We start from the raw sequence: 26108 nt of genomic DNA, 5'->3' as shown, positions 1-26108 counted from the left end.
AAATTTTTCTTGACTTGAGGGATTTTTGGGTTTGGTCCCAAAAGACTAGGAATCACCGACAATCGAAAGTCGTACAATGACATTTTTGTATTAGAATTATTATAGAAATAGTATGCGTTCATTAGCATAATTTGAAAAATATGTATGCCTATTTTTTGTACCACTTCATACTTTTGTGTTCGCAACTATAATAATTTAACATCTGGTCGCTTAAGTCAATGCCATCTTTGTTTTTGTTATATTTAGCGACTAAACGGGGCTCTTCATAATCAATCCCTTTCCTAGATATTGTTGGAACCATTTCATGACCAAATTCGGAAGAGATCATTAAAATATCTCGCTGATCTTTCCATTTAGACACACATATCCCTTTATTATTGTAAGCACTCATCAGTTCATTTTGTTTTAACTTTCGAGAAACAACTTCGTGTGGATTTTCCGCTCTTCCTGTTCTCAATGTTTCTATACGATAAGTTTTAACCGAAAGTAGTTTTTTACACAATGGAACACTATTATAAATATTAATCATATATAAGGAGTGACCAACATTTAGTTTCGAATCCATCAAATTTAGCACTACTTTTTCCGTATGATTACGTCCTTTAACTACGAGGACAGTAGCTCCACTATGAACTAATATGCGTTGAACTCATCCCTGTACATTCTGCAAAAGTATACAGTCTGACACCATATTTGTGTCGTTTGCCCTTGAGAAATTGACGAAAACTAAGTCTTTCTCTCCATAAAATCATAGATTCGTCTAGGGCTAATTTTCTTTATGGATAATAAAGATTTTCCATTTTACTATTAAAAAAAAAATCGGTTGCCTGTAAAGTCGGTTTTACGGGCGAAGATTTTACGTGACAACGTCTTTTTCTCAATAGAAGATTTATTGATATGAATATTATTAAATTGCACAATAGGAACAAGGAATTGAATGACATTAATAATTTACTTAACACTATCAACATTTGTCAATAGTATGACATAACCTATAAACTCAGTTTCTCAACTTTTGTGTCAATCTAACAATTAATCAATCAATCATAGTTTACGATAATGAAATATTAGTGTACAATTATTTACCTTTATTGTTGTAGTTGTTGTAAATGACGAATCTAAGCACTCCACATTTTCACTACAGACACAGCTGACGATACTTTAACCACACGTGTGAACTTGTATTATAACGCTTTCTCGGTTTTCCAACGCCAAGAACGCTCGAGAAAGACAGAGACACAAGCACGCACCGATTCAACGCGCCTAATTCTCTAGTGCTGCGCGCGCAGCGGACCGATCATGTTTGCGTGGGAGAGAGACGGAAGGCATTCGCCGGTCCGGCGGGCCTCTCTCTCGTTTGGTGACTCATCGTAACAGACGTGAGCGGGCGTTACACTTTTTCATGAGTGACTCCGAGCCACAACCTAATTTAAGACGTTGTCACGTCAAAAGTAATAACCAAATTTCAATGGAAATCGGAGAAAGTTCTGTATAATAATTGAAAAGAGGTACGAAAGCAACAATCTGTTGTAGTCATAGTTTTTTAATTATTGTGAAAATTAAAAAAATGATTGATTTTGCTAATACTTGTTAAATCTAATACAGGGTAAGTTAAAACACAAATTTATTATTTGTTGAGTATTTTTAAATGCATCACCTGTATTTTATTACTTTACCATTTACAAATATCTTTATCTTGATCGACCTACCAATACTAGGTTCACTATAAACGGGTAATGCTCAAAATTATAGCACCTACGCCATAATCCGTTTTTCTACACGCCTTTATAAATATGTCTGACAATTTTACGTTCAAAAACAATCTTATCCGCTTTTTGGATAAAATTCTCTTTAATCCAAAATATGCTCTACTTGTCAGATATGTTGGTCCATTAATTTCTGCACTTACTGCATTATGCTGGTTGATTTGTGAACCTAGATATATGAACTCTCTTACGTTTGAAAGTATATGTTCCAATCGTTACATCTTCGGGTTGTGTTAAGGTACCTTTCATATACTTCGTTTTAGTGGTATTAATCAGTAGCTTCATTTCCTTTGTTGCTGCCTCTACTACCGTGAATCATTGGATCAGGTCCGCCTTTCTTCTTGCAATGATGTCAATGTCATCAGAATATGCTAGTATTTGTACACTCCTATTAATAATGGTTCCTTCTGTTGTTATTCCAGATTCTTTAATATATTTTTCTAAAACAATGTTAACACTATCATAAGGATCTACAGATCTAAAATCTACAAACAGATGGTGAGTATCAATTCCATACTGACAAGTTTTTTCCAAAACTTGTCTTAAGGAATATTTTACGGATCTTTGATTTTTCTTTGCGAAACCCACACTGTTATTTGCCTATTACGTTTTTACAATATTCCGATAGTCGATCGTGAAGAATGTATGCCGATCGTAAAGAATTTTTTGTATGACACGTTTAGGAGATTAATTCCTCTGTAGTGTTAATAGATTATTTGATCTCTTTTTTTTGTCAATAAGTATAATTCCACCTACGTTTCAGTCTTCTTATAGTTTTCTAAATCAGTTCTACTAACCTACATATATAAAAACGTCAGATTTTTGCGCCAGGTCAGATGTTCAGATGCGTCAGATGTTTTAAAAGCTCAGAAGGAATGCCATCTGTTCCGGGAGCTTTGATTTCTTTAAATATTTTATTGCTGTGATGACTTCTTTTTCTGTTGGGATGTTACCTTTTTTTTTTCATATTCAATGTCTTCGAGCTCGATTTCTGCTTCTTGGAACACTATCTCATTTCTTCGTCTCTCCTAAAAGTTTTCTTCCCATATTTATAGTAGGTATCTGGTGCAGATCATCAATAATCTCTCCTGTTCTGTTTTTAATTGGTTTACCCTGGTAAGATTTTCGCGTTGTGTATTAAATTTCTCTAGTTCTTTCAATGAGTTTTCTATATTCTCCTTCTACTTTCTTTTAGTATTTGTTTTTCGTCTCGTACCAGCTGCCTATATTCTTCTTTTACTTGTCTCGTTATTCGCCCTTAAAGTAAGTCTTATATATGCCTGATTTTTTCTTTGTGTTGTTTGTGCACATTCCTCATCGTACCAGTCCGACCGTATTTTTTCATGCTCTTGCCTTCCAATCCCTTCAGTTGCCTTCTCTTCCAATATGATTTTAAACATCTTCAACTATACCATCCGTACAGTCCTCTAGCTTACTTTTTTTTAATCTCTTAGCTATCTCAGGGTTTTTAACGCTTCTACGTTAAACCTTTTCTCTTTCCATCAAACTCGTCTGACTTTGTATTGGAGAGTCTAGCTCTTATTTTCGTTTGGACTAGGTTATGGTTCGAGTCTATGCGTATCCCACGTCTTGCACATACGTCTATCACATATGAAGTGTCTTGCGTCGACTACTACATGGTTGATTTGATTAACTGTATTCCCATCAGGGCGTATTTATGTTCCTTTATCTATATATGCGCATAAAGCATGTGCTATCAATTACCATGTTGATTCATACAGCTAAATGTACCAGGTGAGTTCAATTGTTGTTCGATTCTTCATATAAACTGCAATTTCCAATGGTTGGCGCGTATTTCTTCTCCTTGCCTATCTTTGCAATCTCCTAGTAAAACCTTTACTATTTGTCCATTTCTAGGACAGTCTTGTATATGTATGTTGTCTTGTATATGTACAGTTGTTCGTAAAAGGTATTCGTATTTTCTTCATCCGAGTTCTTCTAAGTGTTAACATGACGTCCTTTTGTTGATAGGCTGAAAGGTACATTACTGTTTTATTGGCTTTGAAGTTCATTCTTATATATCGTAAAATTCTTTTTCTCAAATATTTTATTTGCAAACCATCTCATTTCCTGAAGTACAATTAGGTATATCGCAATTATAGTTCTAAATTGTCAGTAAGGATCAACAAGTATAAGGCCCCTGACGTATACAGCGATCTTATATCCCCCTTGAGTATAAATGAGAGTGTTAACACTGCAACCAACCCTCAACCTGGAGGACCAGAGACTCTTCTATTAGGGTTACCATATCTTAGCCTAGGAGTTCCAGATTTAAGGCGCTGGAGATTCACCTTCACCCATCCCGTTATTGACGTATGTCAACTTGGGCAATGCTTGGTATTTAATGACAAGCCACTTATCATAGCTACTGCAACGTCTCAAATATTCACTCTCCTCCTTTCTCAACCAAATTGTTATTGATTTTAATTCATAAGTCAAGCATTTTACATCGTAAAAAATTATTTTTTAACGTTATTTACATCATAAACGCTAGTTTTAGGGTTGAAAATTTGTATAAAAGTACAAATTATCATGAAATATGTTTATTTTACTTAATTTAATCAAATTTTAATGCATAAAACACTTAAATACCCATTTGTCTATTTTTTCTTTTTAGGTAGTTTTAACCCCTTAAAAATAAAAAGCACATTTCGCCCATACATAACTTTTTCAAAGGAGGGTAAGACAAGCTTAAATACAAATTTTCTGCTAAATCTATGCAGTTCGACAGAATTGAAATGTAAGGTTCTACTTTCCGCCCAAATTACTGGACTATTAAACATCCTACTGAACATTTAAATGCGATCTAGTCAAGTCGATCTGGACAAGTCCAAGCAATACCTACTGGTTAATATCAACCTTGATAACCATTTTTAATAAAACTGACGATGATTATTTATATATTATAAAACTATAAGCTTAATGAGTCATACACTGAAATTGTTACGACCATACGACCAACGTCAAGATAGATTATCAGTACCTATACAAAAAATATTAAGTTCAAACATTTAGTACGACAAGGTTGTATGCTTTCACCTCTAGGTACTGTTCAATAAGTATTTAGAAGTTATCATGAGAGAAGTATTACACAATGTAACAGCTGAAGTAGTAGTTAATAGCGTTCTTATTAGCAATATGCGATATATGTCAATGACACCGTACTGCTAGCAGAAAGTATAAATGACCTACAAAGATCGGTTCAAAAAGTTTATGAAACTAGTAGCTATTATGGTTTAAATGTGAACCTTAACAAGACAAAATTTTTGATCTTTACCAAAAAACCTAACCACAACATACAGCTAACATTAAACTATCAGATTATAAAGAAAATTCATAAATATAAATATCTAGAAACTCTTAATCAACGATAGCAATGATTAATAAATAGAGTTAAGACGTAACATTTCATTAAAATGAAACAATTCTTCCAGAAGCTGAAGAAAGTGTTAAAATTAATTAAACAATTGGAATTATGTTCATACTATATTTGTTTATTTTTTAATGGGATATATTTTTTGAACCGTAAAAAAGTGCACGTACGTTCTAACTCATTACTTATCATTATGTCATTTTAAACGGAAAGTTATTACGTTAATAATAAATAAATTCGCATTACTTTTGTACTAAATAATTAAGCACATAAGCTAAATAATTAAACAAATATGTTTATTTTGTAAACATGTTTGCATAGTAATTATAAATAATGCATATAGGCTTATAAAATATTGTATTGTTTACTATACTCATTAGAATTAGAATAAGTACGGAACTTCATCTATCTGCGAACTGTTATAAATGAGAGCGAAAAGAATAGCCCCGAGTTGAATTCAAGAAAATAGAAACGCAAGAATTCTGGACCAGATGCTTGTGTTAAAACAATGTGTCAAGGCGTTTATATCTATAAAGGGGAGTTCATTATTCAACATATAAACTTTTCCAATTTTATTAAAATAATTATAACGAGTATGTCATTCGTAAATATATTGGATTCTAGTACTCATAAAGAGTAAACCCCAAGGAAACAGAACAAGAGGAAGGCCCCGTAAAAGATGGATAGACGACGTAGAGAGGGATCTTAAAACCATGAACATCAGGCAGTGGCGAAGGAAAGTATCCGACAGGGCAGAATGGAAGAACATTGTTAAGCAGGCCAAGACTCACAAATGGTTGTAGCGCCATTAGAAGAAGAAGAAGAAGAGTACTCATAAAGAGTATACCGGAATAAAAGAAAAAGACAGTTAAGATTTGATTTCACGTATAGTGCGTCTGTATATCCGCTTATACGTATTTCACCCTAAAAGGGATCATCAGAACGGCTATTCATTCGATATTTTCACGTTCAGAGCGTCTGTGAATAGCCGTTCTGATAATCCCTTTTAGGATGAAATACGTATAAGCGGATATACAGACGCACTATACGTGAAATAAAATCTTAACTGTCTTTCTCCTTTTATTGCGGTATACTCTGTATGAGTACTAGAAACCAATTTGCTAAGGATTTTTGCTTAGTTGAGGAGATATGTTGTGGAATGCAATTTTAGATTCCCCATGTCTCTAATAACATCTTTATCAACGTCTGTTTTGTCTTGCAATTCTTAGAAGGCACAGATTAAAGCAGAAATCTCAATTTGGTTTCGAAACATTAGTGTACGGATTTATTATCAGATCTCGCTATTTGCGTCCATACGCAAAGCGTAAGCGTAAGCCATGTTAGAGTTGCTTCTACCAAGGCAGGAAAGATTTATTTTCACGTTCAGAGCGTCTGTGAATAGCCGTTCTGATGATTCCTTTTAGGGTGAAATACGTATAAGCGGATATACAGACGCACTATACGTGAAAATAAATCTTAACTGTCTTTTTCCTTTCACTAATAATAAAATTACTTTATTTAATTTTAAAAATACCATTTAAAATTTAAAAATACAGAAAACATGGTAATATTTGCATTTGTCTACAGTGGCACGTGCAGTACAGTAGTTATATGTGAAAAAGTGCTAATTTTTATACTACCTAATTTAAACAACAAAAAAGTAATTCTGGGGTGATTTAGTAAAAAGTAGGGAGTTTTTAAAGCAAAGCTTGTATACTGTTGTTGTATTACTTTTTCGCTGTAGTGAAATACTAAGGCGAGCGTCACGGAAATAGCGCCACGAAACAAAATAGCGGTTCAGGGTGTTTGTAAACTTGTGTATATGATGGTGAATCTTGTTTTAAATTATGATGCAGGTATTCTTGAGAAGAAATGGACTCGATTGTTACTTTACTTTTATTGTTTTATACAATGTTCTTTAAAGGACAGTGAACGACTGAGAGGTACCTTAGAGCACCTGTCGTACACCTGAACTATGTCAGCGTTGCCACAATACAAATTTAATCAGGTGCACTACAAAACTAAAATATACTGAATATAACTCTCCCCTTTAAAGGTACTTCAAAATAAACATACAAAAATATTAGGTAATAAAAAAGAAAATACAAAATACTAATATAAAAGAAAAAAGGAATTGTATAAATTTAACACTAGGATAATTCACTGTTGACGGAACGGATCACAGTTGACACTGTGTTTATTTCTGTCACTCGCAAGACTCACTTTCCAGGAAATAAACGTAGAATTCTTCCCATTGGCCACTTGCCTGGGGGTTGTTGATCATTTTTGATTATTACTAGTGTACCAACAGCAAGCGGAGTAGCCTGGTTTTTCCATTTATATTGAAAGCGTAGCTGAGAAATGTATTCTTTTGTGAATCATATCGAAAATTGTTGAAATAATTGTTGAATTGATTATAGTCTGGACAGATTGGTTGGCGGAACTTCTGATACGTCCGGTGCACCTCGTCGTCTAGTTACCTTGGGTTTCGATATAAAGGAATTTTCGGAATTTTCATGATGTATATGTTTCCGACGATTCTGTCAAAATTTTCTTAGGCTGGGTTAATCGGCTATAAAATGTTCCTATATTTAAACATTAGAACTTAATTGTATAAAAATATGGCTACAAGGGATGACTTACGTGAATCTAGCATTTGTCTCTAGTGAGTCATCTTTGCCAGTGGACATCCTATATAATTTTTTTTAAAGCTCTCTAATGAGCTGGCATCAACGAACTGTAACATTAATTTATGGTTTGTATAAATAAAACAAAGTAAATTATTATGCTGTAAATATGCAGTTTCATCTAAGTAAAATTAGAGTAAATTCAAGATATAAATAAAACCTTATACGTTCCTGGCCACCTGTTGCCAACTGATTTTACCTATAGACCAAAATTTACTTAGACAACGACAACAATTAAAACAAATCGACAAATATTGTTATCTAACAATTCTGTTACTAATAAAATTATTGTTTTTCTGACATTTGAAATTGAAATACAGTATAGCCCAAAATAAAGAGTACTGAACTTGTTTAAGTCAGCGAATCCGGAATCTTTAACTCATTGATGGTTTGTGGTGCCCATTTAAAAACGGCAGTTTTAGCCATGCCCCAAATGTATGCGTCTGGAGATATTAAGTCTGCAGAATGTGCAGAATAGAGGAAGTTAGTAAGTCGTGAAATGAATTTGTTTGGAAAATGTCCCTGAAGAAATGGACGAACTGCGACAGCAGTATGGCAAGTTACCCCATCCTGCTGGAAAAATTGGTCTCGAAATGCCAAATTACGTGCACGACAAAATTGACGTAGATCAGGAATAAAGCGTGTTAAAATTTGTATGTTCCTCTGTTGATTAATTGTGACTTGCCTACCATTTTCTTCGATAAAATATGGACCAATGATTCCGTGTCCCGAAATTGCACATCAGGCACTCACTTTTGCGCTATGTAAAGGAAGTTCTTGAACTTCATCTGGTCTGGCTAAGCCCAGAAATCGATTTGTGTGATGATTTACATGGCCTGACAAATGAAAATGTGCTTCGTCTGAAAACTATATATTTTTCAAAAATTCAGGATTTTCATACTGTAATGCAAAAATTCCGGCTCAATATTCCACTCTACTGTGATAATACCTGGTATGTAATTGTTGATGTACCTGAATCACATACGAAAATGCACCCAGCTCCTTCAGGATTCTTTGAAAGGAAGTTCGTTTTAAGCCAAGATGCAACGTTGTTCTAATCTGGTTGGCTTTCGGATTTTCCAAGATTCACTCTAAAACACGTTCATGGTTATCGTTGTTGTTAACTGTCATGGGACGGCCTGAGTTTTCTTTTAGTTGTCACAATACATTACCCGTATTTCTAAACTTTTCAACGACCTTCAAAATTAGAGAATTTCTTGGAGAACCTTTATTAAACCGTTGTGTGAATTGCAGACACGTATTGCAGACTTGCACTATTATGTCGGCCGATTCCGTATGAGCGAAAATAATGCTCCACAAGACACACTTTCTCCTCTGTACTTAACACAATTAGGCCTTAATATTAATTAAGGCCTAATTGGCCTTAATAGGCCAATTTGTGTGTGTGGCCAATAGGCCACATTTACAATTAGGCCTTAATAATTAATTGTTTAAGGATTACGTACTTGATATGTCTATACTAGTTTATTTGAATATTACAGCGCACACAAAGACACATCTATGTTTCAGTTTCAATACTGTTTATTTGGGGCAATACTGTATTAAATTTCCAATTGAAAACTTATTTGTACTAAACTAATAATGAATTATTTAAATCATTATTAGAGATAAAAATCCATGGAACTGAAATTTTAATATGGTTCTGAATCTATTTTCTTGTAGCATGTTTTTCACTAAATATTTTATACATAGGAATAAAATACAATGAACTGTAATAAAATATGTATAAAATATTGAAACAGTGAAATTTTAATGATGATCGATTATGGAGATAAACGCAGAAGTCAGGTGGAAATGAAAAACTTGTTTGACTGTTTAATATTTTACAATTACCTAAGCGTACTGACAATTCATGCACAAGTCAGAAAACGTCAAACCATGAAAAAGAAAACTGCACGTCGTATAAGTACATATGAAAATTTTCTTTTCATTATACTTAGATACTTTTGTAGTGAGTAATGTAGTAGTGTTTTTTTAGAAAGTACGTCAGGTGAACAGTCCTGACATGTCTTAATAAAGATAAACTCTATCCGTATAAAATAGCTTTTGCTCTGGAGCTATTAGAAGATGACACCGATCATACAACGGAGTTCTATGAAAGATTGATGAATAAACTGGACAGAAATGAGAGCTTTAGTAAACATTATTTTTCCAGATGAGTCAACTTTCATAGTAAAGAGGGAGGTAAACCAGCAAACCTGTAGGTATTGGTCAGCGGCAAACCTTCATTAAATACGCGAAACACTGAAAATTCTCAAAATGTTAACGTCTCGTCCATCATGGTATCATATGTGACCATATAATTATTACGAAAAAAATTTGACGTAAAAATATTTGAGACAACGTTGTTTGCCCAGTGACGTAGCCGAGGGTGTTCAAAGAGTCCCGACATCCGCCGACATATTATCTATCAAATATTGATTTTAAAATTAAATAACTGCGTAAAAAATGTTAAATTAAAACAATTTATTTTAAATTTAAAAAAATATTTTGATTTTTCCGAAGATTATTCTTCTTCTTCAAGTGCCATCTCCGCGGCGGAGGTCGGCAATCATCATAGCTATTCGGACTTTTGAGACGGCTGCTCTGAAAAGTTCATTTGATGTACATCCGTACCACTCTCTCAGGTTGCGCAGCCATGACATTCTACGCCTCCCTATGCTTCTCTTTCCTTGGATCTTTCCCTGCATGATCAGTTGGAGCAAGGTGTATTTCTCTCCACGTGTAATATGTCCGAGATATTCCAATTTTTTTGTTTTTATTGAATTTAAAATTTCCATTTCTTTGTTCATCCTTCTCAGAACCTCTTTGTTTGTGACGTGTTCTGTCCATGATATTTTCAGAATTCTTCTGTACACCCACAGCTCAAATGATTCCAGTTTTTTCATTGATGTAGCATTCAAGGTCCAAGATTCCATTTCATAAAATAAGGTCGAAAAAACATAGCACCTCGCCAACCTAACTCTTAGTTCCAGTTTTAAATCCCTGGTACATAGAACTCTTCTCATTTTGTTGAAATTTGCTCTAGCCTTTTCTATTCTTATTTTTATCTCCTGATTGTAATCATTTGTGGAGTTAATCATTGTTCCCAGGTATGCATATTTGTCCACTTGTTCGACGTTGGTTTCGTTTATTAGAAGACTCTCGTTATTTCTTTGAGTTTTTGATATTCTCATAAATTTCGTCTTCTTGACATTCATTGTTAGACCATACTCTTTTCCATACTCTGCTATTCTGGTCACCAGTCTCTGAAGATCTTCAATGTTTTCGGCTAAAATCACAGTGTCGTCCGCATATCTAATGTTGTTAATGGGAACTCCATTTACCTTTATTCCAGCTGTTTCACCCTCAAGAGCTTTTTTCAGGACCTCTTCGGAGTAGGCGTTGAAAAGAATTGGCGACAATACGCATCCCTGTCTTACTCCACATCTAATTTCAATTTCTTCTGACAGCTGTTCGTTAACACGTACTTTTGCTCGCTGTTTATAGTATAAATTTGATATGATCCTGAGGTCGTTGTAGTCAATCTTCTTTGATTTCAGGACATTCATTAAATGTTCATGTCGTACTTTATCGAATGCTTAAGATTATTGTCAAGATGCAAATCGAATAATATTTATTCTATCAACAAAACCTTATTAGGAAGTAATGCATCTTAAACTTGTAATGGATTTTCCCAATCCTGCTGAGAAGATTTAAGAAGAATTTTTCTACTTATTGCACCGTCTTCTGTCGAAGGCTGGCGATCCAAATGGTAATTGTAGCTTTGGAAACTTCTGCACGAAAGATTTCTGCCTGACGAGCGGTCAAACCATCTCCTCAAGGCTTTCAGCCACGAGTTCTGGCGTCTTCCTGATGCTCAACTGAACTTTTGCCCTGCACTTTACCTTTTCAATATGATTTGGAGTAATTCATATCTTTCACCCCTCAACACATGACCCAAGTATTGTATTTTTCTCTCTTTGGTTATGCTGAGTAATTCTTTTTGTTTACTGATACGCTGAAGTATCTCACCGTTGGTAACTTTTTGGGCCCATGGAGTCCGTCTGTATACATACATTTCCAAGACATCTATTCTTTTTTCTGTTTCAGAGTCCATTGTCCAACTTTCACAGCCATACAGCAAAACAGAGAAAACGTAAAATCTGATAATTCGAATTCTGAGTTCTAGACTAAGGTCCGATCTTGTAAAAAATGGTTTCATGTTCATGAGTGTTTTCCTCGCTTGTTCTATTCTTGATAGAATTTCCTTTTTTGAGTTACACTGGCTGTTGATATTTGCTCCTAAATATTTTATGGAAGTTACCTGTTCCTAGAAGATTGGGATTGCCTATTACAAAGGATAACTGACGACAATAACGGATCACAAGAAATAAACAACAGGATCCAGGCCGGCAACAGATGTCTTTTTGCTCTCCAAAACCTTATAAAATCGAAAGAACTAACAAGACGTACGAAGATACAGGTCTATAAAACAATCATACGATCCGTTGTGATGTATGGAAGCGAAACGTGGACGATAACAAAGGCAAACGAAGAGAGACTATGTGTTTGGGAAAGAAAATCCTAAAGAAGATCTTTGGCCCTGTGCTGGATGAAGCATCAGGACAATATAGGATAAGAACTAACAAAGAGCTCGAAGAACTTTACCCAGACGCCAACATCATAAAAGAAATAAAGTCCAGAAGACTCCAATGGGTAGGACACCTCAGAAGACATTCTGACGAACGAACAGTAAGACTGGTGTGGGAGGAAGTCCCAACTGTAAGGAGACCACGCGGACGCCCTCGTCTAAGGTGGCGAGATAATATACCAGGAGACCTAAGCACTATGGGCGTAGAGAATATCGAGTCGGCTAAAATCCACGATATAAGTTCAGGATTATTGATTTCAACTTCTATATCAGTATCATAATAGTTTTGAATATGAACTGCTAAAGCGTGCAACATGTCATAATACGACCCTAACATATTTCTTTATTAAATGGGTAATTTAAAAGATAGGACGAATTCCCATATCTCCTTTGATTATGGTTACCCTGTACTGACATAGTTTCAAGTAGCTTAGGCATATGTTTGTACTTAAAATACTCTATAACCTCCATCATGTCTTCTTCGTCTAGCCATTCACGTCCACATCTGAACATAAGCCTCTTCAAGTCTTCCTTTCCATTGTTTTTTATTGTACGCTACTTGTAGCCAATTTTTCCCGGCAGTCCTTTTCAGATCATCTGTCCATCTCATAGGAGGTCTGCCTCTGGGTCTTTTGTGTTGGTATGGTCTCCAGGTTAAAATTGATCTGTGCCATTTGTTTAGATCGCTCCTAGCTACATGTCCAGCGTATTCCCATTTCAACTTTAATGATTTTTGCACCACATCGGTGACTTTGGTTTTCTGTCTTATCTATGTGTTTGTTTTCTTGTCCTTAAGTGCTATACCTAGCATTGCTTTTTCCATCGCGTGTTGAGTGACTCTAAGTATATTCATATTCTTTTTTGTGATTGTCCATGTTTGTGCCGCATAAGTTAATATCGGAATAATGCATGCATCAAAAACTTTAGATCTAAAATGTAATTGAATTTGTTGATTTCTGAGTATATAGTTCAGTTTACCGAATGCTGCCCAAGCTAACTTTCTTCTTCTTTTTATTTCTTCAGTTTGAATTTCCCTATTTAGTATTATTTTTTGTCCTAAGTATATATATTCTTCAACTTTTTCTATAACTTTATCGTTTATTATTGTCACGGTGTCTTCGGAGTGCATGACTTTTGTTTTGTTTAAATTCATTTTCAGTCCTATTTTAGAAGATTCGGTATGTAGTTCTAAAAGCATGGTTTGCATTTCTTGTAGGTCAGTAGCTATCAGGATTATGTCATCTGCAAATCGTAGATTACTGAGGTAGCGGCCATTGATGTTTATTCCCTTATATTTCCAATTTAGGTTTTTAAAAACGTCCTCTAAAACTAAGGTGAACAGTTTGGGTGATAAAGTATCTCCCTGTTTGACTCCCCTGTTTAATGGTACAGGGTTCGTGTGTTCATTTTCATTTAGGTAGTATGTAGCTGTAGCTTGGTTCATAGTTTCTTTTATTAAGTTAATATATCTGCTGTCTATTCTACAATTTTGCATTGCGTTTATTACGGCCGTGTGTTCTATGGTATCGAAAGCTTTTTCGTAGTCTACAAATGCTAGGAAAACTGGAAACTTGTATTCGTTACATTTTTCTATTAATATTTTTGTGGTTAACAGGTGATCGGAAGTTGAATAGCCTTTTCTAAAACCTTGTTAGTCGAGTAGTTATGACTTTGGTGAGTATTTTAAACAGGAGTATTTTTTTTAGGAGGAGTTTAAAATACTCCATCATGTATAATATCAAAAATATATTTTACAAGATAATAAGCTTTTACAATGGTCAAATTTCCCCTGAAAATATTTTTTTAACTATTTTGTATGTAATAAGCTATGTATCCTTAACTCATTCGTTACGGTTTGAATATTGTCAATACTCATAGAAACAATTTATTATACATTAACAATTGTCCATAACTTTCATTAAAAATAAATGTTTCAAGTTTTAATGAACAAAATTATTATTTAATAATCGCGCAATCCTTCCATTTGCTCATAAATATAATAGCAAGTACTTTTCTTAAATGTCCACGTTTATATAAATCAACTTATATAATGATGGCCAAAAAATGCAATACCTAGAACAAATATTTTATTAGATATTTATTTATGAAAGTATACATTATAATATTCTTATTATTTGATAACATTATAAACAAATTTGCAACGTCATTTTCGTCAAAAAATTCATAATGAATGGCTCCTCCTTGATTTTCTATACACTCAGTTATTCTATGGGGCATTGATCGAATTAAGTGGTCTACATTATATTGCGGAATACTCATCCATGTTCGATGGGTGACAAATCAGCTGATCATGATGACCACTCCAAAATCTCTACACCAGATTCTTGTATGAACTTCATGGTTTCACAGACAATATGGGGTCTTGTGTTATACTTTGTTGAAAGGTCGCATTTGGAATGGTTTGTAGCTAGGGATGTAAAACCGGTTGGAGTACTTCACCAATAATTAGTCGAGTTGTCAGATTGCCGTTCATAAGAACTAGAGGTGATCGGCTTCCCAAACATATAGCACCCAATACCATAATGCTTGGTTGTCTTGCTGTATGACGTTCAATAATCTATAAATTTCGTTTCTCACCTCGAAAACGTCTTACCGTTATGCGCCCATCAGAGCCACCCAAACCAAACCTAGAAAAGCAGACAAAACTTGATTGGCCATTCCAGTTTTGCCAAGATCTGCACCATTCTAAGCGTCGAGCCTTATGCTGTGGTGTCAAAAGTAACACCAAGAGCGGACGGTATGCTCTCAGTCCTATTCCAAGTAATCTTTGGTTCTTCTTGAGACTACCGTTCCTGTAGCTGCAACTAAATCATCTCTTATTTTATGTACACTGTCCCGTCTGTTTCTAAGAGCAAGATGTGTAAGATGGTACAAATCACGGCTTTACAATATTTTAGGACGCCCAGATCCTCCACGACGCTGATAAATATTATCATTGGACCACCTCCTCCATACTCTTAACACCGTTGCTGGACTAGCTTCAACTCTTCGTGAAATTTCCCGTAAACCAAAATCGGCCCTCTTTCATGCCTACAATACATCTGCCTCAAAAGCCGACAGCATCAGGCAGGTATATAAATTACTATTCAAACCATACCACCCGTCAAAAATATAATACCGTACTAGGTATGAAAAACAGGATAATGTCCATTGTTGATGACAACTTTTTACAAAAAAATCTGAACATAATATACAAAATTTTTCGTAACAACGGATATCCTAAACAAATTTTAAAAAAACTGATTTACAGCACTAATTTCTATGACGGTCCCGTCCATGATTCTAATAACAAATCAATCAAATATAAAAAACTTCCCTTTATTAATGGTCTAACTCATTCTGTCATATCCATATTCAAATATGTTCCTAATATTAGTATAGCTAAATATAATACCATGAACAGCAAACAACTATTTTCAAAAATCAAAGACCCAGTACCAACCTTATATAAAAGTAATGTCGTTTATGAAATACCGTGTTTAGGATGTCAAAATAGCTATATTGGTCAAACATCACAATGGCTAAAACAACGCATCACACAACATAAAAGTGATTGCCGCTTGAGAAAAAATACTTGCGCAGTGGTCGAGCACTATGAAAACACTGGTCATATGCTAGACTATAACAAAGCTCATATTTTGGCACAGACTGATAACTACAAAAGTAGATTATTTCTTGAAATGTATTACATTAACAAAAATAAAAACACTTTAAATTATAAAACGGACACTGGACAGTTAAGTAATATATATATTGTAACATATTGAACAAAATTTATAAATATTAAAAATAGCCAACATTCATCTTAATAACAACTAACCTTAATAATTCATCAAATAAATATTATTTTTCTAACTTTTCTTTTATTGTTATTTTTATTTTTACATTTGAAATAATTTTAATTTTTTATCGTATAGCTGTAACGAACGTGCTTAAGACAATTTAATCTTGACATTCAATATTTCAAATACTTCAATGACAGTTTTTATTTGCGAAATCTTTTAAATTCTGTTGAAACAACTCAAGTTGCAAACGCAAAAGCGCCAATTGAAACCTAACCAAATTGCAAACGCAAAAGCGTCAATTGAAACCTAAATAAAATTTAGGGGTGGTATATGGAGAAGGAGATGATCAATTAGAGAAGAACTAGCAAAGAAGTTATAATAAAAAGAATGGCTTAGCTCAAAAGAACACAGAGACACAAAACCTCAAGCACGAATTCGGGCTAGCCTCACTACACTAGAATTTGGCTTTGAGATAAGGGGAAAAGAGATCTTTTAACCAAAAGAATACAATATAATAATGCACCGGAAAATCTGGAACTATAAAAGGGGTAAGATAAGAGAATATACGGAGATTCCTAGGAAAATACTAAAATGGGCGCCAGCTAATTTCTGAAGGAAATTAACAAAAAAAAAATAAATGAAGTTATGAACAACAAGGAATAAAGTACTATTGATTTAATACCCTGTAATAATGTTTAAAAACCGAAAGGACACTATTGACCTTGTTCTGCTATATTATAATTGTAAGCAGGAACTGAAATAAAAGCAAAACTACTTGTAACAAATATATTTATAATATTAACAACTAACAAAACTCACCTATATATATATACAGTGTGACCCATTTAGATTGGAAACACCTCTATAAAATTTGAAGTTGTTAACTGATTTTAATCAAATTTTGTTTTAATGTCATGTAATAAAATGTCTATTGCGGGACAAAATATGAAATATTTAGTTAAATTTTCAGGGCATTCTACGATACTTTTTCTTCGTCGAAAATGGAGAATTTGTATTAGCGATTTTTTTATTAAAAAAATTTCTACGCCACTGGATTTAGAGTAGCTTCAAATAGCTATTACAAAAATTTCATTAAGATATATTAATTAATAACAAACTTATGACAACTTAAAATTTTAAACCTCACTAAGAAAAAAACACTCTGTATTAACGTTAAAAAAAAAACACTCTGTATTAACAGAAACATGGAAACATAATTTTAGTTTAAATCCTAGTTGCCTCTACCAATCCACCATCTAATTGGATACATTTGTCGTAGCGTTTATGAATATTTCTAATTACATTTCTTAGTTGTTGGGGAGTAATTTCTGCACATGCCTGTCGAATTCTTGCACGAAGTTCGTTTACGTCTCTTGGACGGGTTTGGTAAACTTTTTGTTTGATAACTCCCCAGAGAAAGAAGTCTAAAATTGTGAGATCTGGAGATCTGGGTGGCCAATCTATCAACGGACTACCCCGGCCTATCCAACGGTTCGGAAAATTTTTATTTAGCCAGTGCTTCACGGTTCTGGCGTAATGAACAGAACAACCATTTAACTGAATATACAAATTTAATCGTTCATTAATTGGGAGCTCATGAATAGCATCCCACAAGTCGGTGTTTAAAAATTCTAAAAAGTTCTGTGAGTTCAAGTTTTCTTCAAAACAGAAAGGACCAATAACTCGCTCGTTCAGTATACCACACCAGAAATTGATTTTTTGAGAATACTGGCTTTTACAGTTTATTACCCAATGGGGATTATCTGCTGTCCAATAGCGACAATTCTGTGATGATACTACTCCATTTGTAGTGAAAGTGGCTTTGTCGGTAAACAACACGTTTTTTAGAAAATTTATATTGTTTAAATATTCCCCTTGGGCCCATAAACAATATTCTAAACGTTTTGCTTCGTCGCCTTCTTGTAATGTGTGTAAGAATTTTGGTTTGAAAGGTTTAATATTATTTACCTTAAGACATCGCCGAATACTCTCTCGAGGCACATTCAAATATAAACTGGCATTCCTTAAACTGGCATTAGGGTTATTTCTGAAATGATCTAAAATGATTTGATCATTTCCTCTTCTTCTTTGTAACGGGTTATTTTTTAAAATTAGTTTTGATACTGCACCATATTCATTAAATATTCTATTTATTTTGTTTACCGTACCGCAGCTAATATTAGGACGATCCACATGTCTGTCATTAAATATTGTACAAACTTCCCTGGCACTTCTATCGTTATCTCCCAAAAGACGTATAATTTCAATTTTTTCTCTCAAACGTAATCTTGCAGCCATGACACAAAATATTATTAAAATAATTTGAAGTAAATATTGTTGCAGATATTATGCACACATTTATGCTAGCACTGAAATTTGTATGACACAAATAATGTCAAACAGTAATATCGTTGTCATGGCAACTGAGATTTAAGTTGTAGCATATAAGGTTAATAATAATATAAGTGCGTTACTTGCATTAAATTTTTATGCTATTTTAAACATTTTTTTGGCTAGTACTGGTTTATTATTAAAATTATTTCAAAAAATAATTAGTTTTATGGTTATCTGTTGATACAGGGTGTTCTTTTTTGACTCGTAGCTTAGTGAGTTTTAAAATTTTAAGTTGTCATAACTTCGTTATTAATAAATATATTTTAATGAAATTTTTGTCATAATTATTTGAAGCCACTCTAAATCCAGTGACGTAGAAATTTTTCTAATAAAAAAATCGCTAATACAAATTCTCCATTTTCGGCGAAGAAAAAGTATCGGAGAATGCCCTGAAAATTTAACTAAATATTTCATATTTTGTCCCGCAATAGACCTATTATTACATGACATTAAAAAAAAATTTGACTAAAATCGGTTAACAACTTCAAATTTTATAGAGGTGTTTCCAATCTAAATGGGTCACACTGTATATATATATATATATATATATATATATATATATATATATATATATATATATATATATATATATAGAGAAAATATAATTACAGTAGTGGGGCTACGGTATGCGAGGACCAAAAAGCCACGACAAAATTAGATATCCCCACTACTGGGCCAAACGAAAAGGTGTATTAGTAAATCTATAATCTAAGTCCATGGGAGAAGCGAGATCTTAACACTAAGGTTAGTTACGAAAGTTAAATCCTAGATAGGTAAGGTAGGGAATATAAATACTAAAAAAAAACCGTGACGGTTATACAAAAGAAACTACCTTACCTAACAAATATACAACTAATATGTGTCGAAGCAGCTAAACACCAGATCTATGTGTAAGTGTTATGCTTACACACAGATGCTGGGAGATATCTAAAGTGATCAAGTGTGATGAGTATGGCCAACAGACTCGGAAAGATATATATATAATTTTTAAAAAAACTGATACATAAATTTCTTCCCTTCCCTTTTAAAAACCGCTATACAAAAATCATGAACCCCTTCCCTAACAATGAATCTAATTTAATTAATTAATAGCTATTTACCTAACTTTTATAGATGTTACAAAAACTGTAATAAGTACTAACCTTGGTATATGCATATACAAAGTTGTAAATTACAAGAAAAACCTTAACCCTGAGAAACTAGTTGTTACTGTCTGTCACAACACTACAGCGGTCCTGGATAAGTCCCCTTAAGACTCTGACGATCCTTGAGGCTCCGAAAAAAAAACGAATGAAGAGGAACGCTGTGGTTCTGGAGACAATCGGTTCCTGGTTTCCAATGGGTTGAATTAGGTGTTTGGTTAAACTAATTCTAGTATTAAACGTTATCCTAATCGGGTGAAATCTACAAAAAATAACATTTAGAGAAACATCAAGGCACCCAAAGATGACTGTCAACACATACTCTTACATCGAATTACCACAACAAACAAACATTTTATTTTATCAGCTGACTGTCATCCTGTCTATTTATTGCGTCTGCGCATTTAAAGAATATCTAGTAAATCAGGCATGAAACTTTTTATACCGAGTAGGTATACAAAAAAACAGAAAAACTAATTAGGTGTCCGATAAATTAACGATCTAGGCTCAAGTCCACATGATACATATGGGAAAACTCGGATTTTACACTTTTAATATTTCAAAAGACAATGAAAATATCAATAAAATGATAGGCCTATAAAACTAAATGATTTAATTGCTCACCTGGGTTTTAAATAATTATTTCAGTAGATTTGGAAGCCGGGTCTTAAATATTCATTTCTATAGATTTGGAAGTCGGTTTTTCAATCAAGATTCTTTATCATCTGTTCTAATTTCTCCCTTGATGTTCGGGGAAAATATTAAATCCAATCCCAGATTTTCTACCCGATTTAAAGACAAAAAAAAATAAAATGCCGGTTAAGGCTTGGAGAAATACACCTCTCTGCGTGAGTTGTTGGCCAAAACTGACTTTAGCGAGCTCCTCTTGACCTGTAGTTCGCGCATCGTACCGTCTATTGCCCATGAACGTTTCATAAACGGGATTCTGAGGGGTTTTAGGATTTCAATAATAAATTATATTAATTAATTATATGTTAGCAGTTGTGACTGCTACACTGTGAGTGTTTTAAAATGTATTTGTACGCCATTTTTTGTAATGTTCAAATTGTTTTTAGTTTACTCCTGAGGAAGCTTTTAAATAAATGGCGAAATATTGAGTAATTTACAAAAAAGAAAGATTTTTATTACAGACCACTTTACCCGATAATTTGAACGTATATATATATATATATATATATATATATATATATATATATATATATATATATATATATATATATATATATATATATATATATATATGTCTCTCTACGTATTAAACGTATACACTCAACATAGCAAAGTGGTCATTTAAACTCAGTTATTTTCAAGACAAATTGTAAAATAAAAGATTTTGTAAAATTAACTGTACTAGAATCAAATAAAAATAGTTAAACTCACTGTCTGCAACATTTCTTAAACATCGAATGACAATACCTTGATTTGACAAAGATTAATTGATCTGGGATCTTTAACAATCAACTGGTTCGTGTCTTATTATGGAGGAAAGGGACATTCACAACATGAACTTATTTGTAAACAAGACCTTTAGAAATAGTTATACCGATTCCTCCATAACTATTACAACTTTATGAACATTTTTAATAAAGTGTTTATCAGTGTACTCAGTCATATTTCAGATAATACTATTATATCAAATGTTGGTGTAAGAAATGAAATTTAAGAAACTTGGTTGATTTGATTTTAAAAACCGACAATGCCACTGCAAAATTTTTAATTGATTTTTAATTAATATTTTTGTAGTTTGTGTTCTGATCTATTACCGTCGTCTACATATACTGATTGGATTCTATCTAATGTTTGATCTTATTTTGAATTATAGTTTTAGGTGGTATACTATTAACTTGCAAAATTAGATACTTGATTAATCATTTTTTCTTTGATGCTCTTGTCTACATGATTTTATTTCCACACTAGTAAGTAGTCCAGGTTAGACTAAAAAAAGGCATAACCTTGCATGGCGACCTGCCCCAAATTTTATTATTCTAACCTTTAGGGTGGGGTCAGTAGTAGTGTAACTTTAAAATCGCGACTGCATTCCACTTGAATTTTAAAATGAAAAAGAAAGTTAATAATAAACGAGATAATTCGATAAATATACTTCCTCCCCCCCCTTCCACTATTTTTTTCCTTCACTGGGAAAATTTCGAACGCACGAAAAGATTTATAAAAAAGAAATTGTAGGAAATCACATTTGAAATAATTTCAGTATTTTGGGCATTACGGTTCTCCTTTAAAATCAAGATGGTGTCTAATCTAAAGGTTACAAGTATAAAATTTAAGGCAGCTTGCCATGCAAGGTCTCAAATGCTATCCCGACTGGACTACAGGTGATTTTTACTACTAAAGGTAACTTTGAAGATGGTGAGATAGGAGAAGAATATTCCCGTTTCTTATTAGTCGTCGGCTTTCGCGGTTTTTGAAGACATTTTGAATGATTAACTATAAAATGGTTTAATGATATTTTCATTAATGTAATTGGGTTTAGAAAAGCTATCACTATCAATATTAAAAGTCATTACTTACTTTACCATTATCGTTTCGCTTATCTTTAAATAATTATCGAGTCCTAGAACTAAACAATACATTTTCTACATACTGTGTTATTTTTTTTTCTACGTAAATATTTTGTATAGTTACTACACTACGAACTTTATTTTCAGGAATAAACCAACATGGAGGTAGAAGATATAATGTGCGATCAAAGTATTTTACATCCTGAAGTAAATGTTCAGTTTGATAGTAAAGCACCATATCCAGTTATTCCTGCAAGGTGAGTTTATATATAAAATATCGATTTGATATTAGCAACAAATATATATATATATATATATATATATATATATATATATATATATATATATATATATATATATATATATATATATATATATATATATATATAGCTTTCATAACTTGTTCTCGAAGTTTACTAATTTTCCCTTACTTGAAAAAAGTGTTTCTTGGCTTGTCTCAGATGATCCTGAAGATGCTGTGAGAGCGAAAGTACTTAAAACTGTGCTCGATAGCTGTCTTTTATTTGTAAAGTTCATATATTCGAGCATTCAACCATATATTACTTTATATTTAAACTACATTGTACGGCCATATTTCGTCACACTATTGCTTCTGTAAATATTAAGGTACAATTAACTTAAGTTCAACATAGCTCAAAAGCCTGAAGTTTTGATAGAATTTCCGCCTTTAATGTCCACGTTTCTACTCCGTACAGAAGCACTGAGTATACGTAACATTCAAGGAGCCTTATTTTTGTTTCTAGGGTGAGGTCATGGCTCTTGAACACAGAGCTCATAGTCAAGAATGCACTTTTTGCCCTTCCGATGCGACATTTAATCTCTTGGGTATTGTTTCACGACTCATTGATTATAGCATTTATAGTTCCCAAGTAGTTGCACTGTGAGACACTTTCAATTCTCATTTGCTTCACATACATATTTGCTCCAGTTATGTTTTCCTTGCTGATGATCATTAGCTTGGTTTTGCTGGTGTTTATATCCAGTCAATATTTTCTACTTGTTTCCGTTATTTTGTTCATTAAGTTTTGCAGCCCTTCTATGGTATTGGAAAACACTATTGTATCATCTGCATACCGCAGGTTATTGAGCTTGACTCCATTTATTGAGATATATTCATCAATATCTTTTAGAGCCTCTTCAAAAATGTGTTCCGAGTACAGATTGAATATCAGTGGTGAAATTATGTACCCCTGTCTCACTCCCCTTAAGATTTTGACCTGCTCTGTATATTCTCTATCTATTCGGAGCACCGCTGATTGGATTCCAATGCAGGTTAGCTATTATTTTTAAGTCTTTTCCGTCAATTCCTGTCCTCTTCAGCACTTCCATCATTTGTTCATGCCTGACTCTATGACTCTCAAAATTCTTCTTGTATTCAATCAGGCGTGCAAAAGCATTACAGCTGATATCTCTAGTGAAAGTCTTTTGAGGATGACTTTTGAAAACAGCTTCAGCAGATGGCTCATTAGGCGTATGGTCCTATAATCTTCACAAACGTTTAGTTCTGGTTTTTTGGGCAATGGTACGAACTTCGATTTGAGCCACTCTGCTGATATTTTTCCTGCCTTGTATATTTCATTAAATATTTCAGTTATTATTTTTATTTGTTCTGCATCTAATAGCTTCAACAATTCTGCAGGCATTTCATCAAGTCCTGGTGCCTTTTCATCCTTCATTTGTCTGACGGCTGCCGTTATTTCTTCTGGTGGGATTTCGGGACCTGAATTTTCTTCAATGGTGGGCTCTTGTATTGTTTTAAGGTCATGAAAAAAAAAATAGAAGGAAAACGGAATCCAGGCCGTAGAAGAATCTCATGGCTGCGTAATTTGAGAGAGTGGTTTGACTGTACCACTAATGAACTCTCTAGGTCAGCTGTAAACAAGGTCAGGATAGCCTTGATGATTTCCAATCCTCGATAGGAGTGGCACAAGAAGAAGAAGAAGATCATGGAAAAGTTTCTCCAAGTACTCTTCCCATACTTTCTTTTTATCTTCTTTAGTTATGGGAAGATTGCCTTCATCATTTGTTATTTTTCCGCTGTTGCGTTTTCGGAACTTTCCAGCTATTTCCTTCACCTTTCGATGCACCTATTTATGCACGCTGAGCACAAATCCGTTGTCAAAATAAGTGTGTCTATCGTCGTTTGTAAGTGTCTAACTTTAAAATGGAAAATGGGGAGATTGTCTGAAGAACATGGTTAACATATTCCCAATCTTTAAATTCTATTTTTTTTTTCATTAGTTGTGATATTTACTACTACTATTGATTATCAAGAACAAATTATAGCGCATATGAAGAGGAAACATGGAATTAATATTGATAAAAATAATAAAATTTTTGAGAGAAAATTTGGCTTTTCGTGGATCATTGGATAAATTACACGATAGAATTAATGGCAATTTTTTAAAATTAGTCTAATTCGTTAGAAAATTTAAACCGATTATAGAGACACATATTGACAGAGTACTTACTGAAAAACACAGAACCCTCTACTTAAGTTAAAGACACACAAAATCTTAACACACACTTAAGACACACTTAATCGATATGCTAGGAAATGCAATAAGAAATAAACTATCATCTATTCAACTTATGGCACTGTGTCTGTTGTTTCTGACATTGATGACATTGTGGAGATCAACGAAAATTTCTTAAAATATAAAAATTTAAATATAACTATCTGCACTTGAAAAGTGTGTGGACAAAGTTTTATAACATTTTTTAAATGTAGATACGTGGTTCTATTTTTTCTCATGTATGGATTTAACTATTTGTCTTTGGAAGAAACCACAATTTTACTTTAAAATTACAATTTAAAATTTAAAATACAAAACATTAATTTAATGTTTTGTATTTTAAGAACGATTTCCGAAATGGAAATCGAAACGTCAAATAAACTTATTTTAAAATAAAATTGTGGCTTACTCCCAAGAAAAATAGTAAATTACATTAAGATGTCACAAGAAAATAGCATCAGAACAATATATGTATGGATTTTGCATGGATTCATAGAAACGTTTTCCATTAAAAGAATAAAGTATCAGATATCCTTTGTTTTCTGCGGCACTTCAGTTCAAAGGTATCCTTGTGAAACTCATTGATATGATCCAAAATAATAATGTAAATAATTTGTTTTAGCAAATTATGGATTTTTATAGACTTAGTAGCCAGATCGATCGTTCCACCAATTTCAACAATTTGTTACACAGTCTTTAGAAATCCTCAAGTGGTTATTCAGAATGTAAGATACCAAATTTTCCCAGCAGTAGTAGCATTTTTAGTTAATAATATATCTGGGTCATTAGCATCCGTCCAAAATATAACATTACCAGGTAAGTTGCTTATTGATTTATATAATGGGCTGTAGGAATATTATCTATTAATATGTTTATGTAGTAAGCTGTACAATGTAGGGCCAATGTTTGCAATATTTCAAGAACGGCAAACACAATAGTTTTCAAAAATTTGTTTTGTACGGATTATGCAACATGGCTCTTCGTATGGTATTTGTATTGAGATCTTCTGGTGTCCGATATATATCTGAGAAATATAAGTTGAAAATAATATGAGCTTAAATCACGAAACGTACATCAAATGACTAAGATTCGAATCTACAAGGCCGTAATCCGATCGACAGTGAGCTATGGATGTGAAACTTGGATGTGATATTGACTCAAAAATGTGTAAACGGCATGTACATATTTGAA

At 33.3% G+C, this 26108-nt stretch overlaps 1 protein-coding gene across 5 annotated transcripts in view; it reads left to right on the top strand.

The window, feature by feature from the left end:
• The window catches only part of LOC140432290 (protein SERAC1), a 104170-nt gene that overhangs the window by 51270 nt on the left and 26792 nt on the right, over positions 1 to 26108 (top strand). For 3 of the 5 annotated variants that reach the window (XM_072520110.1, XM_072520109.1, XM_072520108.1), the window contains 2 exons: positions 22528 to 22637; positions 25540 to 25733. In XM_072520110.1, coding sequence (XP_072376211.1) covers positions 22540 to 22637; positions 25540 to 25733 — 292 coding nt within the window. In that variant the 5' untranslated portion in view covers positions 22528 to 22539. The remainder of the gene's footprint in view (positions 1 to 22527; positions 22638 to 25539; positions 25734 to 26108) is intronic. The other 2 variants (XM_072520112.1, XM_072520111.1) reach the window with 1 other exon arrangement.

The sequence above is a fragment of the Diabrotica undecimpunctata genome, chromosome 1 (assembly GCF_040954645.1).
Source record: "Diabrotica undecimpunctata isolate CICGRU chromosome 1, icDiaUnde3, whole genome shotgun sequence".
Classification (NCBI taxonomy): domain Eukaryota; kingdom Metazoa; phylum Arthropoda; class Insecta; order Coleoptera; family Chrysomelidae; genus Diabrotica; species Diabrotica undecimpunctata.
Note: the sequence above shows the minus strand (reverse complement) of the source record. Positions and strands in the feature narration are given on the sequence as shown.